General features: G+C 39.6%; 1 protein-coding gene across 1 annotated transcript in view; it reads right to left on the bottom strand.

The window, feature by feature from the left end:
* Positions 1 to 11,639: 11,639 nt before the first annotated feature.
* Positions 11,640 to 16,094, bottom strand: part of LOC135210312 (alpha-2A adrenergic receptor-like) — a 361,890-nt gene continuing 357,435 nt past the window's right edge. The window contains exon 2 of the mRNA XM_064243194.1: positions 11,640 to 15,745. Within this exon, the coding sequence (XP_064099264.1) occupies positions 14,615 to 15,745 (1,131 nt within the window). The 3' untranslated portion in view covers positions 11,640 to 14,614. The remainder of the gene's footprint in view (positions 15,746 to 16,094) is intronic.

Here is a 16,094-nt window from a genome sequence, read left to right as displayed (position 1 = left end):
ACCACTACTAATATGAATAATCAGATATATACATACAAGTATATATATATATATATATATATATATATATATATATATAGTATATATATATATATATATATATATATATAGGTATAGGTAAAAAATAAAGGAAAATGCATGCGTTACACACAAATAGCGTGGACAATGCAATATCGTATCTCCAACAAAATAGTCTCGTGAAACAAGCAACAATATCATGGGATTCGTAAAGAATTATCCTTTGCTGAGAAAAGCGACCAGATAGGATAGAATGCAATATGAAGTCAAAGGGAGACGTCTGGCACTGAAGCCACAGGTCCTTTGAAACAGTAATGAGAGAGAGAGAGAGAGAGAGAGAGAGAGAGAGAGAGAGAGAGAGAGAGAGAGAGAGAGAGAGTTACCTTTCTCTGAGAAGCTTGAGAATTTGAGGTCATAGTGTAATGGTTTGTCCAAACAGAAGTACCAAGTTTCACTGAGAGAGAGAGAGAGAGCGAGAGAGAGAGAGAGAGAGAGAGAGAGAGATAACCTTGCCTTGCAGAAGCTTGAAGACTTAATTTCATTGGGTGTATTGCTTAAACCAAACCGTAATACCGGCTGAGTTTCACTAAAAGAGAGAGAGAGAGAGAGAATTTGAGGTCGTAGTGCTTGTTCCAAACAGTAGTACCGAGTTTCACTAACAGAGAGAGAGAGAGAGAGAGAGACGGGGTCTGTTATATTTCCGGGCGCGGATTGCAAATGAATGAATAATAGCCAGATATGAAACTACGGAACAATTCCGTGAAGATGTAGTACGACTAGCGCCGCTTGTTAGCCGAGCGGCTAACACAGGAACTCGCCGTGTGGAGGAATTATCGGAAAACGCGATTAGAATTGATACCGAATTGCTTTTACGGGAGAAATCAATAGCGTATTGCATAGCCTGATAGGATTAAGGTATTTTCCAGCGCGCGAAATCTCCAGCGAAATGGAATCCAAAGCAGGAAATTAACGCTGATGAATAAATATCTTAAACTGGAGTATTTCCAACTTAAAAGCAAGTGAACTGACTGTTCGGAAAGGGTCAGACATCGACCAATTACATTCCCTCCTAACGAAGGAATTGTTATCTTGCGCCAAATTCATGAAGATCTTGGGTCGGCTCAAGAGAGGAGCCGGATGAAAATTGGGATTAATCTCTCCTTCCATTTTCGGCCAGTCAGAGTAAAACTGGTTGACTTAGAAAGAGGTGGACAATGGGGTTACCGTCATATATATATATATATATCTTATATATATATATATATATATATATATATATATACACATACATAATGTATGTATATATACATGCATGTATGTATGTATGTATATAAAGTATATATATATATATATATATATATATATATATATATATATATATACACACTATGTATGAGTATGAATAAACATTAATTTCTTTCGTAATTTAAATAAAAATTTCATTACCTGCCTTATTTATCCAGGTGAAGATTATTCCAATTTGCTTACAGTCTGAAGAAACTTGGTCAGATTATACCAAATACATAACATTTTGTATAAGAAAATAACCCAAACATTGTTTTAAGTGCTTATTTATTTCCGGTTTTCTTTGTTTTCAGTGGCTTCGTAAGTGGCTTTATGTCAATTTATTTGTTTGTTTGTATAGTGTTTTTACGTTGCATGGAACCAGCGGTTATTCAGCAACGGGACCATCGGCTTTCCTTGAATTCCTAGCCACGTCGAGAGTGAACTTCTATCACCAGAAATACACATCTCTCACTCCTCAATGGAATGCCCTAGAGTAGAACTCGAGGGCACCGAGGTGGCAGACCAACACCAAACCGACCACGCCACTTGAGCGCATCCATGCTCATCAATCTCTTCTGAGAGAAAATAATAAAGATGCCACAGCCAATTTCCTAATCGAATGAATGGTCACAATTTTATATTGAAGGTAGAGTAGTTCAAGTAAGCATTCAATACCATCCCGTGTCTGGCAAAGAAATTAAAAATTAAGTGTGGAGTGTTCGTTGCTCATTAAGGGATTACAAGTGAGCTATTGAGGATTCTTTTGACTTACCTTGCCTGCTTTTTTACTTACCTTAGTAATGGCTGTCTCTGCGAAGAAGCAACATTTGCTTAAATTTTTTGTTGTTGTCTGTTTGTCTTTGGTTCGACACTTTCGTTGTATAAATGATCTATCTATCTATCTATCTATCTGTATATATACACCTATGTATGTATGAATATATGTATGAATATATATGTATATACATATATAGTATACACACACACACACACACACATATATATATATATATATATATATATATATATATATATATATATAATTTGCATACGTACATACGTATAATATACCTTCAATCACTAATGCCATAATTCAATCATACAATTATCCTCATTACCAATGGTCTACTCTATAATCAGCAAGTAAAAATCACTGTCTTACAATTATGATTTCAGTATCGGAGTCTTCCTACGTGAAGCTTCCACATTAATCATTACCAGTTAATTTTTGTAGAATTCTCAAAGGAATTTTGATATCTCTCAGCATAGCATTTAATTTTCAAAGTACTCTTAATACCCACAAGATCATGGCTTTGTGTGTATGGTGTTTTTACGTTGCATGGGGCCAGTGGTTATTCAGCAACGGGACCAACGGCTTCTTAAGCGACTTCCGGACCACGTCGAGAGTGAACTTCTATCACCAGAAATACACATCTCGACCCAAGGAATATAGAATAAGGATCTCGACCCTTCAGTGGCACAAGGTCACGGCAATGTAAGTAGGTGGAGAGCCTTCAGCAGTCTCTACAGCAATGTAGTTCTCGTAAGACGAACTGACGCAATTATAATATTTTGCCTCGTCCCATTTTTTTTTTCCCAAGGGATTCTGTAAACATTCTTCTAGCGGAGCTGAGTAGCCAATGTATGTTATTACTATGAAATAAAACTCCGTTGTTCTTTTATCTTTCACTTCCGTTTTCAGTAATGACGGATGGTGTTCATTATTTCTTTTTTATCCTCATTTCATTCAGGGGAACTTTTGTATAACCATAATTTGCCATTCATCAATACTATGGAGTATCAATAATATGGAGTCTTTCTAATGGTAGTCTTGAAACAACCTTATTTTACATTCTATGACTTAACAATAAATCTAGGGGGCTTCAGATGGCAATTATGCAAGTATCGGGAGTGGTGGGGGGGGCGGGGGGGGGGGGGGGGGGGGGGGGGGGGAGAGGGGTGAAATCCGATAATTGCCTTTACTTAAATGTACTACAGATGGCCACAGCGACCTTGTGACATATTTCGGTATATTATTTAATCACCCGTAGTAAATTCACCCTATTCCTGGCCCAACCATCTGATGTATCTTGACCGAACATCCTTAAAAGGATACTGCAGTATTAGCAGTGATATAATTTCAGATTAAGGGAAGTATCTTCCTTTTTCACTTTTTTTTTTTTGTTTTTTTGTCCCTTAATTTTAAAGTTACAGTAAAATGGGTGATGGGTTAATGGTTGATACCCTGCCACATATCTTGTTTGTTTGTATGGTGTTTTTACGTTGCATGGAACCAGTGGTTATTCAGCAACGGGACCAACGGCTTTACGTGACTTCCGAACCACGTCGGGAGTGAACTTCTATCACCAGAAATACACATCTCTCACCCCTCAATGGAATGCCCGAGAATCGAACTCGCGGCCACCGAGGTGGCACGTCAACACGCCTTTTCTTGTTGGTTTGTATGTTTGCATGGTGTTTTTACGTTGCATGGAACCAGTGGTTATTCAGCAACGGGACCAACGGCTTTACGTGACTTCCGAACCACGTCGAGAGTGAACTTCTATCACCAGAAATACACATCTCTCACCCCTCAATGGAATGCCCGAGAATCGAACTCGCGGCCACCGAGGTGGCACGCCTTTTCTTGATGGTGCCTCTACAACTTCGAATGTTTGCACTTGACCCACTTGCTACACGAGGTCAATTACGGTAAATCCGCAATTGATTGATAGCCTCGTGTTGACTAATGCCCGTACAGATACACCTGATTAGAATATGCTAAGTGGCCGGACTGGATATTTCCATATTTGCATAAATGCTTCTTTTCTTTCGTTCTGGCTGCATTAATAGGAACCGAAGTTCATTACACTTAACCATTTTATGATGTTTTCCTTACTTCATCTTCTAGTTAGTCTTTGAACCGCCTCCAAATGTTCTCTACACATATTATGCTTTTAAAGCTTACCCCTTGTATGCATTGATGAATGGTGAATTTCATTCTTAAAAATTCTTCTCGTTAACCAGTGACGTCATTTTTAAATCTTGGCAATTTTGGGATAAATAAAGGGTGTTTGCAGCGCTTTTTCGGACCTTAACTGCACTCAGTTTTTAGCTTTTAACTTACCTCTATTCCCGCTTCCATATTGCAGTCTTGCTGTTCAATCTTTTCAGTTATTACTTGCTGTCCAGTCAGTTATTCAATCTTCCATTGTGCCTTCAAGCGATGATTGGCCCCAAAGCAACCTCCCCCCACCCCCAAGTGCTAGGCTTGCTGCCTAAAGTTCATACGATCAAATCAACATTGAATTAGATTTCAGAACCCAACCGGTGTTTATACATCTAAATTTTTTCACGTCTCTTTGTTTTAATCTTTTAAATTTATACTATTATTATCAAATATCTTTTTCTTTGGTTGTTTGTATGGTGTTTTTCCGTTGCATGGAACCAGTGGTTATTCAGCAACGGGACCAACGGTTATACGTGACTTCCGAACGTCGAGAGTGAATTTCTACCACCAGAAATATCTTTTTTCTTCAAACGGTGTTTATAAATCTAAATTTTTTCACTTCTCTTTTGTTTTAATTCTTAAAAATTTATCCTATTATTATTACTTTTTTTTGTCATCTCACGAGGCACCCGAATACAACTCCGCGTCACGTTTGAGACAATGTGGAAATAACAGCCACGGACTGGTGGAGCAAGACTTCCGTATTCTAAAAATACATACCAACCAGTTCCCCTCCCTCTGCCTTTCTCGCGTGACGAAATTAGTTATTGGAAGCTGATAACTCATTAGATCGCGGCTCCATTCAAAGACTCCATGCTCGTGAAGGATGGAGATAATCATTTGATTATGCGACTCTGTTCGCATGAAAAGGAGGAGGAGGAGGAGGAGGAGGAGGAGGAGGAGGTTAGAATTGAAACAAATCCTCAGATGGAAACCTATATATTCACTTTGATTCTTTTTTCTTAATGCTTACAATGAGACCATGAATTTGTTGCTTTGCTAAAATAACATATGTACAACATATACAACTGCTGAAATATATGATACGATCTTGGGAAAGATTGAAATGGCATACGATAAACAAGAGTATAATAACACAATGAACTACATATCCTAAACACAGGGACGCACAGATCATTATTATAACTTGTGCCTCCCCTCCATATTACCTGGATTAGTCACGGGCCAGATCGACATTTTTTTTTTTTTTTGTGGGGGTTGGGGGAGGTTGTGATGGGGTCTGACGTCAGAGACAAAGAGAGACAATTAGAGACTTTTTTTCCGTTCCTTCTTTCTTTCTTTCGAAGCCTTAGTCTCGGGAATCTAAGTCTATATATCTTCAAGCCGTCCTCTGAGTAAGCCAGGTAACGTGTGGACACGCTGATGATTACTGCCTATTCACAAAAGCAGATGAGCAAATCATGAATGACTCCTACACAAGAAATCTCCAAAAGAAAAAAAAAAAAAAAAAAAAAGACATAAAAAAAATCCCTAACCGTTTATACAAGTGATGCTTTCGTGTCATTGAAAAAAAAATCAAGTCTTAACCATAAAGTTCTCTTAATCAACTTGGTCACAATATAGCACCGTTTACATAATGAATGTAGTTTAAAAACCATATAAATATATTTTCCTTATAACACATAAGCAGGAAAAATCAAAGATCAATATATTCTTTTTTTTTTAACTTGATAACATCGCTTCAAGGTAACGAGAAATTCTGTTGACACGAAAATAGAAAAAAAGTCGAAACAGATTTTCTGGTTACGAGTTCACTTCAGTAACAACGGACATATTATCATTATTATTATTATTATTTCCACTTTTATAAAGAAACACACACTTCAGCATCATCGGCTGATAACTCGATTATCTTTATAACTTTACCTCTTTAACTAACAAGGAGTAACAAACTTCCCCGCCACTCGTCAAGTGCTCGTTGACGAGCTGTGGTTATCATGACAGGACAGACGACCAATAAAAACCTTTAGATGAATGACAAAAACTCTTCATTACTTATGAATAATGTGTTCTCAGGAGACACGCCCAAAATATAAGTAACTTATACAACTACTTTGCTATCACGCCTGCCTCTCAAACTCTTCATTTCACCCAGTATGTCATAATTTATGTTAGAAAGAAATATGAATCTGTTTATGGAATAAAATCATTGTCCCAATTGGTAACTTATATCAAGTATTACAAATACCTTTAGAATTAAAGCACCATAACAATAAGTGAATGAAGTTAGGGATTTTCTGATGTAGTAAGATCTACAATCTTGACCAATCACCATAAGAAATATACATACTCGTTTATGTACAAGACAAAAAATGTCAACAAGAAAACACTTTTGCATATTCTTGTCATGGAGAGAGAGAGAGAGAGAGAGAGAGAGAGAGAGAGAGAGAGAGAGAGAGAGAGAGAGAGAGAGAGAGAGAGAGAGATTCCAGAATAAGCTCGTTTTTCAGGCTCCTCGCTAATAATTGAATTCGAATCAGATATTGGTGTCTTGCATGTCAATGTTCTTGCAATGGAGTTAATTTAGCTTCTGGGATTAAAAATGGAAATTTTCTCTCACGACTATGACCGTCAATAGATTTTTTTTTTTTTTTGTGAGGTGGGGGTGAGGGTGGGGTAGGGTTTCTAGATATAACTGTATTATATAGAATACTAGACCACCCGTGAACCAACGTTTAAATTTTTGGGGAGGGCACGTGGGTAGGGGGGAGAAGGGAGATGGAATTTGAGAGTCGGGAGAGGGGGGAAAGGGGAAGTCTACGGGCAACGCCAGCCTCGTTTTACTTCCGGTGTACAAACATACACACCAAACTTTTCAGAGTTGAATATCATATAGACAGATAAAAAAAAAAATCTTGGGAATTTTCGGGTTATCAAATTTCGTAGCTTATCAGGTCTGAATCGTGTGAGGATACTGAAAAGCAAAGCTTAAATAATAGAATTTTGACTTTACCTAATAGATAGATGGATAGAAAGATAGGAAAAAGGAAGCATAAATCTGATTTAATTTATTGCTTTACATGAATGACCAATTTTCTTACCATGGAAATATGTTATCATGAACAAACCAAGAAACATCACTGAAACCACAGTGAAATTAATCACTGCTTTTTGAATTACAATAATATTCAGTCCACAAAAAACCATTTTTATAATCAGAAAAACTTAAATTGTGGAATGGATGTGTAACATAAAAACTTGATTCACTGCAAGTCAATATAAATGCAATGTAAGTATAACTCAAAACGTGAAGAACAGTTAGCTTAAAAAAGATTCAGCTAAGAATTAGAAATAAGAATGCTTTAGTTCTATACGAATATATTTCCCTTTGGATACCAAATGAATTTATTTCTTTCACGCTGAATAAATTGTGAATATAACTGATTGCATATAAGCGTGTAATGAAAATATATATACCATGTAATTTTTCCAGAGTAAAAATAAGAGTTTTAATACAAATACATCAGAATATGACCAAGTACAAGTGAAATATGAACACATTTAGCTGAATTTCAAGCGTACAATAATAAATTAACAGTAAAAATATTTAAGAATTACATAAAATGGTAACTATCTTTGTAACTGTCAGCTGTTACCTTTCCATAAACTTCTGTTCTGGAGTCCAGAGTCTCAACTGGAAAACGGTGCTCCTGTACAGTGCATGACATGTTATGAATCTCACAAGCAAGAGAATACATTGAATGAGAATCTTATCACAAAATGCATTACATAACTATGAATTTCTTATCACACCCAAAATGGATAGAAACATCATTTCAATCCACAGTAAACTCGAAATTGCTACGAACTCAAAAGCGAACAGGCAAGAAAGACCCTCTCTTCCCTGTCCTGACAAAAGCAGTATCAAATTCATAATATCTTTTGAAAATATCTTATATCGTTATAGTAACATACCCGCACACGCAGTCGCACGCACAAACACACGCACACACTCACTGCAGAAAACAAACAGTACAATTCTATGTGATTCGGCAACCGAGTCAACCATTAATCTAAGATCTCGTCCTTCAAAATATGTCAAGCAAATCAGAGAGTTCGATGTTTCTGAGGGTTTTTGGCGAAAGTTCCCGCCGGCCATTGCAATATATTCATCATGTCCTTTGAGGTAGACTAATTCTAAATGAAAGATCACGTAATGGAACTCGACTTGACTTGCTTGTGTTCTTGCGCATGCGCAATGAGTTCCCGTGCGTCTGAAGCGACTGGAACAGAGATCTGTCAATTTGGAACCGAACTTCGGGAATAATAAAGAAGGGAGGAGTACAGAGCGGGAACAAGACGTGTGAGGGAGAAAGTTCCAATTACAGTCAGCTTTCTGAAAGGTATAAAATAATTTTTGGCTGTCATGGATACCATGACCTTATGCTCCATGATAAATCTAATGCAATTCCCGCGACATTCAAATTGAGAGAGAGAGAGAGAGAGAGAGAGAGAGAGAGAGAGAGAGAGAGAGAGAGAGAGAGATTCATTGGCAGTCGTCTGCAGGAACAAAATATGCTGAGGTCTGCATAAAACGGCTCTTTCAGCCTTGTTTCTTGTTGATGATAAAATTCGATGTAGGGAAGAAAATACTGTATGCATTTGTTTTTTTCTTCAGAAATATATTGTCTGAATTGTGATTATATTTATCTATTGGTTTCTTTTCCAGTTCGTGAAGTGTTGAGAAAACTTTGCCTCCTTTCAAAGTTACGAAAGACGTCTGTCCTCTGTAGCGTCAGCGGTAATTTGAAAAATAAATGGTGATAATGTGCTCTTCTATTAGTTTCCACAACCTACGGCATGATAAACATTAAATAGTCTATTACAATTACAACTACAAAATGAGTTACCCCTCCAGTCAAGAGAAAGAGAGAGTTGAATTCGATGGATGAATGGCGAGGAACAAGGAGACACTGACGAGTACGATTTTCAAGGTCATGGGAGAGAAGATCAGACAAATAAGGAAAAGGAAAGATATAAGTTCTATTATAGTCTGGCGGAACTGGTCCCGATAAACCACAATAACAATGCGCGAATTGAAAGGAGGAGATTAAGGAAAGTCTTTTTGACTATGAATTGTAAAGAGTTCCTGAATAAACATTTTCTATCAAAGCCTGATGGACGTGAAATTTATAGAAGTGGTTCCCTTTAAATGCACCAAAATAAACACAGATCCTGGTACTTCAGGTACATACGAAAGTACTTCAGTGACATATTTCGTCAATTTAAATTACAAATACAGCTCGCATGGTTTGACCTCGCACGAAATTGATGACAATACTCTTTATTTTTTTTTAAACTACTGATTACCATCTGTACATGAGTGGAAAGTGGAAACGAAAAAACACCAATAGACAGATGAAGCAAAAGACACGAAGCATTTCCAGAAAAAAAAAGCGGGCACGAATATACGAATATCCTGTACCACGAAAGGTATAACGTGACGGGAAAAAGAGAGACTCCTACGTCATGATATGTAGTATTTGTCAAGGGGGGGAGAGGGGGAGGAGGAGGAGAAGAAGTCACGTGGGGGAGGGAAGGTCCGTGGGTGGTGGTGTCGGTAGGGGGCTCATATGCGAGACGAATTGAAGGACAGTGCACCAGCGCGAGATTAGGTGCCATGCCCTGAATTGCGGATGGGGCGTGGAGGGGTATGGGTGGGGTGGGGGGTATGAAAGAGACAACTGGAACAGGGTAGGCCATCTGTCACAGACTGGGCTCAGGTGATCCGTAACAGGGCCAAGACTCAAAGATGAGTTACATACACAGGGCACACACACACGTGATGGTGACCATTGCATATGTGGATTATGCCATTGATGCGCGAGGAAGATGATGCGTAAAATGGAGTGCCGTGATGCCTGTGTGTTTTACAGTGTGGTTTGTTCATTTGCATGTACTACTATCCAGTGTTTGAAAAATGGTATATTCTGAAGGGCGTGAATGAATGGATGGATGGATTAGGTGGACCGCTGTGTGGAATCAAGTGAATCACGCCGTGTTTTTTCTTATTTTCTCGAAACTTTGCTTTTTACTTGTCTAGGAACTAAACCGACAGACCTTGATGAGATCCTTTAAGGTTGTTTAAGATTGAAGACACCTTTCCTGATCGTAAATAATGATTACAGAGCAAGGAAACCTTTAAAAATGTTTGGTAAAGAGTCTCTAGCCGATCTTCAGGCGCTGGAATAATTTTAGATAATTTTCTTACCTATCAGCTAAACCTTGAAAGAAGAGACTTTGGAATTCTAATAACGAACATTAGTAAGAAACATATTAACTTAAACATTTATTTATTTCCGTTCCTAGAGTTCATAAGCGTTCAATTTTGTCATATATGAATCCCAACAGAATTTCAATTCTAAGATTTAATGGCAATAAATTTAGGAAATTAAGATGAACATTACAGTCTGTCTTCAAAACTGGTGATAATGGGAAGAGACAAAAGCGTAATGGATGTAAATAATCCTCGATGATCCAGACAAGTTTCGTGCAAAGGATATATACCCGTGAGTGTGTCTCTATTTCGTATATATATATATGTGTGTGTGTGTGCGTGTGTGTCCGTAACTCATCCGTATTCTGCTAAAAACCGTAAGCATAAAATTCGCAGGCATAGAAAGATTTGCAGTCAAGTAGGCCGATATTTCTGCTCTTTTCACCAGAAAAAACGCTAAAGGTTCACAAAGACAGGTGGATTAACGGAGCCGAGACTCGTGGCCTAATCCAGGTATGATCTGTGACGATTCTTTGGTGGCTGATTAGAGGGACTTACGGAAGGTTCTACCGAGACAGAGAAGCACCGGCAACACGACAGTGATGTGCATTGATATAAAAACCTTTTTGGAAAACGACGTCACACAAATACAGACGAATCTCGATCAATTCCTCCTGAAGACGTCAACTGCCTCACGACGGAGTTTAGTATCAGAATCAGTTAACTGTTTACGAAACCAGGAATTCATTTCGTAACACGACCACGAAAATGCGTGTTGTCGGTGCAGTTGTCTGAAAAATACAATCACAGCCGTTCTACAGAAAACTAAATTAGGACTATATATGTTTTCTTCATTCAACAACATCTGCATTCCCATCCATTAGCGCAAGGCTTTCACATTTATTACTGCGTGACCAATGGCTAACGTTTACTATGGAGTTAACGTAATGATGAAGGATAACCAGGAACGAATGAATACTTAATAGTAGACTTGTTCAATTATATATTATATATATATATATATATATGATATATATATATATATATATAGATCTATATATAATATATATATATATATTCTATTTCCAGACTCGTAAATAACGTTCGCTATTCGTTTTCAAATGCATTCCTTTAAGCCATTAGTTTATAACTTGCTTCAGATATCAAGATATCACAAAAAAACTAACAAAGAAGCGATACGTAGCAGACCGTAGCGTGACTCAACCTAAATGGAAGCCAAAACAGGGCCAGAACGCGGTTAAGAATAAGCCGGAATGCAAATACGAACCGAACTTGTAATAAAGAGATAAAAGCATGACCCGATTCCCGGTGCCAAACATAGATAGCCTTTTCATCGTTAGCCATGATGGCCGTAATAAATGTTATGTCTGCTCTAACGACAGTAGTAAAGGCAGTGATGATATATATATAAGGATTTATATAATACGAGGGAGTTGTATCTCAAGACGTGGCAATGACACTCACATCCTTTTAGCGCCTTTCCATTCGGTGCTGCTGATAATAATGGTACTAATAATGGGATCGGTGATAATACGATGGTGTTCTCCGTTGATGGCGAATGGTCTATGATTCTGATGGTGGATGATGATGACCGTGATCGAATCGAATCGATGGCAATGATAATGATGATGATAGCGGTGATCTCGGTGATGATGGAGTCGATGGCGATGCGCATATGTTTTCGAGAGGTGCCTTATGAATGAACCGTGAGTGGCGATGAGTCTAGCAAACGCATGCACGCGTTAACGCTTTTATACCCAGATGCACGGATGATGCATCTCTGACGTATTACACACGCGCATACACTCAAGTGCTAAAACCATTTAAAAATTATAGTTCCGGCTCGAGAGGAGCCGTTTATTTAAGCGTCATTTGAATAGTAGAACCCCATCGGTGACCGTCAAGGTGCTTGCGCATGCGCGCGCAGGCAGCCGCCCGAGGGTTGAACGAAGTCGTCAAAAACAAGAACACGTTAAACTGGACTCATTGAAAAGAGCGGCGCCAGTTGCGTATTTGACTGCAAGTCTCGTACTAACGTCTAAACAGTAACTATCTAAGGCAATTCGTCATTCCTCCTTTGGTGAACTCTTGGAATTAAATACACACTGCAATGGCTTTATGGATAATCTCATCATCATTCTTACGGAGACGCAAAAGGAATACGATGAATTCAAGAGTTGCTGGCATTCTCTACTACCAGAGGACTATGTCCGACGACCCAGCGGATATATATGAACCATTTCATGAACGAGAAGACTACGAATCACTTCAACAGGATATTGTACTTGGTTATTAAAATGTTCGAAAGCAAGGAAACGTTCGACTTGGCTTCAAGTAGAAATCAAAGTTATAAAAACAGTTCCTGTGACTATTTGGAAACGATTATGCGATCAAACAATGTCCTTGGGGAAAAAGAAGGTACTCAAAAAACTTAGTAGAAAAGATCTCAAAAGAGGGTCACCAATACAAAAATATTCATGGCCTTCTGTGTAGTACGTAGTCTCGCGAGACGATGGTTTTTCCTCGACGACTGGAGAGTCTTGTAGTGTGTGTGTGTGTCGAACTACGGGTCACATTGCCAACTACAAGTTGTACAATTTGAACACTAGAGATATAACTTGATTACACAGCAACCACTAAAAAGAGTACTAAACCTGAGTGCTGAGCTGGAGGTTAGTCACGGAGCGAACGTTGCTTTGTTACTGCTATTTTTTCTCTCCAGCAGAGACTCAAGGGTGCATTTCTTTTTGCACGATGAAAACGCTAAGGAACGAATCTCACCACGATTCGGTTTATTTTTTTCTTTTTTATTGCAGAGATCTACACAGCTACTCAAAAATAAATAATCAACTAATCAAACCTTGACCAACCTATCAACAGTCTATCCTCTGCGGGCTGGGGTAAGGTGAGAAGGGGGGTAGGGGGTAGGAAAGGTAGAAACCAAAATAGTATAATGTACAAATTCAAGATGACGAAGACGATGTTTCCAACATCAAATTCCTTCCTTTCCCTTTCCCTTTACAGTTTTGTTTCGTTGGTGATGCTTTCGACGGACAACTGAAGGGACTGATAAAAAAGAAAAAAATTTAAAAAATTATAGACGAAATGAGAGGATGAGGAAACCGACAAAACAAAGACGCAGCTGCACCAACGATCTGACATCGTCTTACTTCGTTCTGACAACTCTCGTTTGTTCTGACCACTTTCGTAAAGAATGCAATAATCACCAAATAAAATTGTTACCTATCATATCCATATATATTCATATATATGTATATTTATATTTATAATATTTATAATAATGCATCGCCATGCACAAAACGGCGGTAACACTGCATTTATCTTTAACTCTGTAAAGCTATTTCACTATAATATTCGACAACACTTAGGAAGTTTATACAATAAATGATAAAGACGTATGTGGTTCAAAGCGCAATGTGTACGTAATCCTTCTTCTTCTTTCCTCCACGATTTCGTCAATTCTTGCACCTTCGTTTCCAGCGGTAACTCCTCCTTCAGGAGAAGTTACGTCATCTCATACCCCCTTACACGCTCTCACGCGTCCTAAGAGAGAAGCCTCAAGGTCTTTCAGGTACTTCCTCAGGAGAGACAGAGAGAGAGAGAGGAGAGAGAGAGAGAGAGAGGCCAACATTCACTCTGTTTCTCACGCTTTACAAATATTTTCTTCTTCTAAAAGCACACTGATTGATCCCATAATTTACTCGTTGGTCCACATCCCGTTTATTATTATTTGTGACGAAAATATATATAGACATTTTCATCTTTGCGGAGAACTGTGAAACTAAAGGTTAACATCACACGGTAAATAAAAAATATATCGTAAATAACAACGCGAAAAAATTCTTTCGTCATTTTTTTCTAATGTATTCAACTCTTTCAGGAAGTGATCACTCTCTGCCGCCAAAGACAGTGTGGGGAGTCCCCTTTCGTTTTCGGGTGACATCCGACGGCCTCTTTGTCTAACGAGAATGAGCAAAATTTCAGAGAAACGAACAGTTTTTTCCACGGAAATGAAGCGTCTACTTGAAGAGAATCTTCCGAAATGCCCGCCTGAAATCCTTGTTGAAGATCGTGTAAATGACTGGGTTAAAGGCGGAGTTCATGTACCCGAGCCAGAACGCCAGGTCGAAGGCGTACACGGGAATGTGACAGGCCGGACACAGCGGCCCCAGGATGTACATGAAAAAGAAGGGGAACCAACAAGCGATGAAGGACCCCATGATCAACCCCAGAATGAGGGTGGCCCGCTTTTCCTTCTTGCGGGCCAGTCTCCTCTTCTCTTTCTCCGGCTCCAAGGCCTTGGGCGTCGACACGCGACCCATGTCGATGAGCTCCCTCTTGGGCTTCGTCAGTTTCTTGCCCAGTAGCGGATGGCAGAAGCGCAACCTCAAGGGTTTCACCACCGAACATCTCGTCACGACCCCCGAATCAGACGACGACGGATCGATGTCGCTCATCTGGTCGCCGTCCATCGAGTTCGCGGGCACGCCCCTTCTCAGGGAGTTCGCGGGGGAGGCCACCGTGATGGCCATGTTGCCCCCATTCGGCTCCCGCATGGGCGTCGGCGGCGCCGACGGCGTTGGCAGACCGATCGTCAGGTCCGGATTGCCGGGCCCCATCGGGCCCAGGTAGAGGCCGTTCTCGCTCTTGATGCTGTGGTTCCTGTGGTCGGCGTCGACCTGCTGGCTGACGGTGCGCAACGGCGTCTCGTCGTCCGGGTTCATCGTCGGAGTGTCCGACCTCGAGCCCGGCTCTTCCTCGTGCACCCGAACGTCGCAGATGAGCACTTTCTTGTTGAGCAAACCCGTCCGCTCCGTTGCCGCGCCGTTTCGAGAGTCGTCGCTTCCGAGGGCGGCCTTGGGAGCGGGCGGGGCTTTACTGAAGCTAGTGGTGGTGGTTGTGTTTTGGGCGACGCTGGTAGGAGCGGTAGTATTAGTCGTATTACCACTAGGTTTGTTCGCAGGTTTAGACGTCGGAGCGGGGCGATTTCCCGCGCCCCCCGCGGGAGTGGGTTTCTTCTTCGGGACGCCCCTCCGCGCCCTGGCTTTTGCAGCGTAGTATATGCGAATGTAGACGAAGATCATGATGCAGCTCGGAATGTAGAAGCTCCCGAGGGCCGAGTAGATGACGTACCCCAGGTCATCGGAGACCTGCGGAGAGAAAGAGGTCATTAGTATACCATTAACATAACAACAAGGGTCATATAGAACTAAGGTTATTATTCTAAAATTAAATCACTATAAATTCTAACTGTACACAATCAGATGTCACTGGAAGTGAGTGTGGATCATAAGAGATAGAACATTCTTAATCCTCAATCAGTCTTTAAATAACTCCTTATGGAAACCCATATTTTCTATTTTCTAGAATACATGATATCAAGATTTGCAATTTTTTTCAAAGATAAATTAAAATATTAGTCTACCATACTCTTACAAAACTCCTACTACATAAAATCATAAAACACTGTGGTACGTAAATACACATGATATGTGCATG

The sequence above is a fragment of the Macrobrachium nipponense genome, chromosome 39, assembly GCF_015104395.2.
Source record: "Macrobrachium nipponense isolate FS-2020 chromosome 39, ASM1510439v2, whole genome shotgun sequence".
NCBI lineage: Eukaryota > Metazoa > Arthropoda > Malacostraca > Decapoda > Palaemonidae > Macrobrachium > Macrobrachium nipponense.
Note: the sequence above shows the minus strand (reverse complement) of the source record. Positions and strands in the feature narration are given on the sequence as shown.